The sequence below is a fragment of the Phoxinus phoxinus genome, assembly GCF_949152265.1.
Source record: "Phoxinus phoxinus genome assembly, chromosome: 20".
Classification (NCBI taxonomy): domain Eukaryota; kingdom Metazoa; phylum Chordata; class Actinopteri; order Cypriniformes; family Leuciscidae; genus Phoxinus; species Phoxinus phoxinus.
Window position 1 is genome coordinate 4,391,207 of NC_136895.1, and position 3,745 is coordinate 4,394,951.

The 3,745-nt window shown below is 45.2% G+C and overlaps 1 protein-coding gene across 1 annotated transcript; it reads left to right on the plus strand.

Moving 5' to 3' along the window:
• Positions 1 to 284: 284 nt before the first annotated feature.
• On the plus strand, positions 285 to 1,650 carry LOC306988801 (voltage-gated potassium channel regulatory subunit KCNF1-like; the record flags this gene model as incomplete). Its single annotated transcript, XM_079593949.1, has 1 exon — positions 285 to 1,650. Exon 1 carries the CDS (start codon positions 298 to 300, stop codon positions 1,648 to 1,650), a length of 1,353 nt encoding a protein of 450 aa, XP_079450075.1. The 5' UTR covers positions 285 to 297.
• Between the last annotated feature and the right edge of the window lie 2,095 nt (positions 1,651 to 3,745).

The following is a 3,745-nucleotide window of genomic DNA, read 5'->3' on the forward strand; positions in this document are numbered from 1 at the left end:
AGACAAGCTAATCAAAATTGTATCTGAAAAGTTTGCCTTTAGTAGCTAGCCTACTGTTCATTAATGACTGTCAAGATGACATTAGTCAAAAGTAGGCCTAGCCTATTGTTCAATGACGTGTTCACATGGTTTTAAAACATTAATTTAAAGTTTTTGTTTAAACAATAGCTCAGATATTTATTTATTTTATTTTTTACATTTTTGCCTAAATAATTGTGTAATTTTTAGTCACTGGCATGTTGCTTTTCATAACCTACAGTTCTGTCATTTTGTTTTACCTCTGGATTAGCAGTTGAAATGTGGAAGTTCCCGCGGACTCGTTACGCGGACTGTAACGGCTCAGAGGCGAGCGAGGAGACGGAGATTGCTGTGAACATCGGTGGTGTCAAGTACATTCTCTACGGGGACGTGCTGAACCGATATCCCGAGACGCGTTTGGCTGAGCTGGTGAACCGAGCCACGGATTCCACACGAGAAGACCTTTCTGCTCTCTGCGATGACTTCGACGACTTAAAGCGAGAGTTTTATTTCGATAGAGACCCAGCGGCTTTTAAATGCATCCTAGAGCTGTATTATTACCAGAGAAAGATTCAAATAAAGCGAGGAATCTGTCCCATTCACTTCAAGAGAGAGATGGACTTTTGGGGAATCGACGTGAAACATCTAGATGGACTCTGTAAAAGCAATTTAGATGAGACGGAAACTAAGTTGGTGCAAATAGCAGAGAAGGTCAAGGTCCTTCTGAACGCCCAGAAAGAGGATGTGACGGTCACTAGAGGCCAGAGGTTCCAAGCGTCGCTGCGGAACCTAATTGGGAAACCAAAGTCATCTTTAGCAGCGCGCGTAATCGGAATTGTGTCGGTCACGTTTATCCTGCTCTCCACTGTGACCATGTGTGTGAGCACCATGCCGGAGCTCCGAGTGCAAGATGCCGAGGGTAACCTGGTGGAACACCCGATCTTTGACTCCATCGAGAAGACTTGCATCAGCTGGTTTACAGTGAAATATATTTTGCGATTCGTGGCCTCTTCCAAGAAATTATGTTTTATGAGTTCCTTCATGAACATAATAGACTTTCTAACCATCATGCCTTTTTACTTGATGTTGATTCTGGATACTGCCAAGTTGGAGCAGGGACATGTTCAGTGGGCAGCGCGAGTGTTGCGCGTCACGCGCATTGCGTTGCGCGTCATGCGTATTGCGCGCGTCTTCAAACTTGCGCATCATTCATCGGGTCTGCGAACTATCGCAATAGCGCTTAAAAGCAGCATAAAAGAGCTGAGTCAGCTTTTCGTATCCACGAGCGTGGTGATTTTCCTGTTCTCGGCGTTGGAATACACAATAGAGGAGAGCCACCCGGAATCTATGTTCACCAGCATCCCACAGTCCTTCTGGTGGGCCGCAAGTTCCATGTCCACAGTGGGTTATGGAGACATGTACCCTAGAACCATACTAGGCAAGTGTAGCGCCGTTGTCAGTGTTGTGTGTGGCATCTTAGCTATTACATTGGCACTTCAACGGATCATAAAGGCTTTCGGCGAGATTTACAAGAATCAACTTGAACTTGACACCATTGCTAAGCGAGAGATAGAATTCACAAAGTTACGCACGAAGTATGAAGCGCAGGGGTGTCAGCCCAGCCAGCAATGACACGTGGGGCCCAGATGGGTTAACTACGGGTTCCATGGGTACTGTGTGGGCATGGGCTTTGGCTGGGTGAAATCAGCGGGTCCCATGTAGGTTTTGTAGTACGAGTCCCACATAGGAAGCCCATATGAGCTGATTACATGGGCCCCATAAGGGACTGGCATGGGCCATCTGGGCATGGGTTTGATCTGGGAACACATAAATGGGTCTTGCATGACATATTTATGGGCCAAGTGGGCATGGGTTTGATCTGGGAACACATAAATGGGTCTTGCATGACATATTTATGGGCCAAGTGGGCATGGGTTTGAACTGGGAACACATATATGGGTCTTGCATGACATATTTATGGGCCAAGTGGGCATGGGTTTGAACTGGGAACACATATATGGGTCTTGCATGACATTTTTATGGGCCAAGTGGGCATGGGTTTGAACTGGGAACACATAAATGGGTCTTGCGTGACATATTTATGGGCCAAGTGGGCATGGGTTTGAACTGGGAACACATATATGGGTCTTGCATGACATATTTATGGGCCAAGTGGGCATGGGTTTGAACTGGGAACACATAAATGGGTCTTGCATGACATTTTTATGGGCCAAGTGGGCATAGGTTTGATCTGGGAACACATAAATGGGTCTTGCATGACATTTTTATGGGCCAAGTGGGCATGGGTTTGAACTGGGAACACATATATGGGTCTTGCATGACATTTTTATGGGCCAAGTGGGGATGGGTTTGAACTGGGAACACATATATGGGTCTTGCATGACATATTTATGGGCCAAGTGGGCATGGGTTTGATCTGGGAAGACATATATGGGTCTTGAATGGCATATTTATGGGCCAAGTGGGCATGGGTTTGAACTGGGAACACATATATGGGTCTTGCATGACATATTTATGGGCCAAGTGGGCATGGGTTTGAACTGGGAACACATATATGGGTCTTGCATGACATTTTTATGGGCCAAGTGGGGATGGGTTTGAACTGGGAACACATATATGGGTCTTGCATGACATATTTATGGGCCAAGTGGGCATGGGTTTGAACTGGGAACACATATATGGGTCTTGCATGACATTTTTATGGGCCAAGTGGGCATGGGTTTGAACTGGGAACACATATATGGGTCTTGCATGACATATTTATGGGCCAAGTGGGCATGGGTTTGAACTGGGAACACATATATGGGTCTTGCATGACATATTTATGGGCCAAGTGGGCATGGGTTTGAACTGGGAACACATATATGGGTCTTGCATGACATATTTATGAGCCAAGTGGACATGGGTTTGAACTGGGAATGCACATATGGGTTCTGCATGACATATTTATGGGCCAAGTGGCCATGGGTTTGAACTGGGAATGCACATATGGGTCCTGCATATATTTTTATGGGCCAAGTGGGCATGGGTTCGATCTGGGAACACATATATGGATCTTGAATGGCATATTTATGGGCCAAGTGAACATGGGTTTGAACTGGGAATGCACATATGGGTCCTGCATAGAAATTGTATGGGCCAAGTGGGCATGGGTTTGAACTGGGAACACATATTTGGGTCTTGAATGGCATATTTATGGGCCAAGTGGGCATGGGTTTGGGTGATTGGTTCAGGTCCAGCAATATTATGTAAAGCTCATCTACAAACAAGCATCAAAAATAAAATAAAATAAAATAAGCTTAACTTAGGATATCAAGGGGAGCCTGTCATTCAAGCTCCTCTTGGCAAAGCAAAATCTGCTCGTCACAACATGGCAGACAGAGCATCATTCTGCTTGCTTCGATGCTGGACAGGACAAGAGGAAAAAAGAAAAAAAAAGGACTTGCAGGAGGCCTCATCATTAATCTGTCTCCCACTTCTGTGTTGTTAGATGTCCTTGGACTAAGAAGTAGCATGTGTTTCTATCAAGCTGTAGCTCATACACCAACAATGACTGATGTGTTGGCTGTAAAAGGTACAGTAGATCTGTTTGGTTAGGCTATCTGAAGATCTTCAGGATGCATTGACATATACATGGTTTATGGTTTAAGATGGTAAAGAGAGGGGCTGATGTAGTTAAAGAAGTAGGCCTGTAAGGACAGAGGCC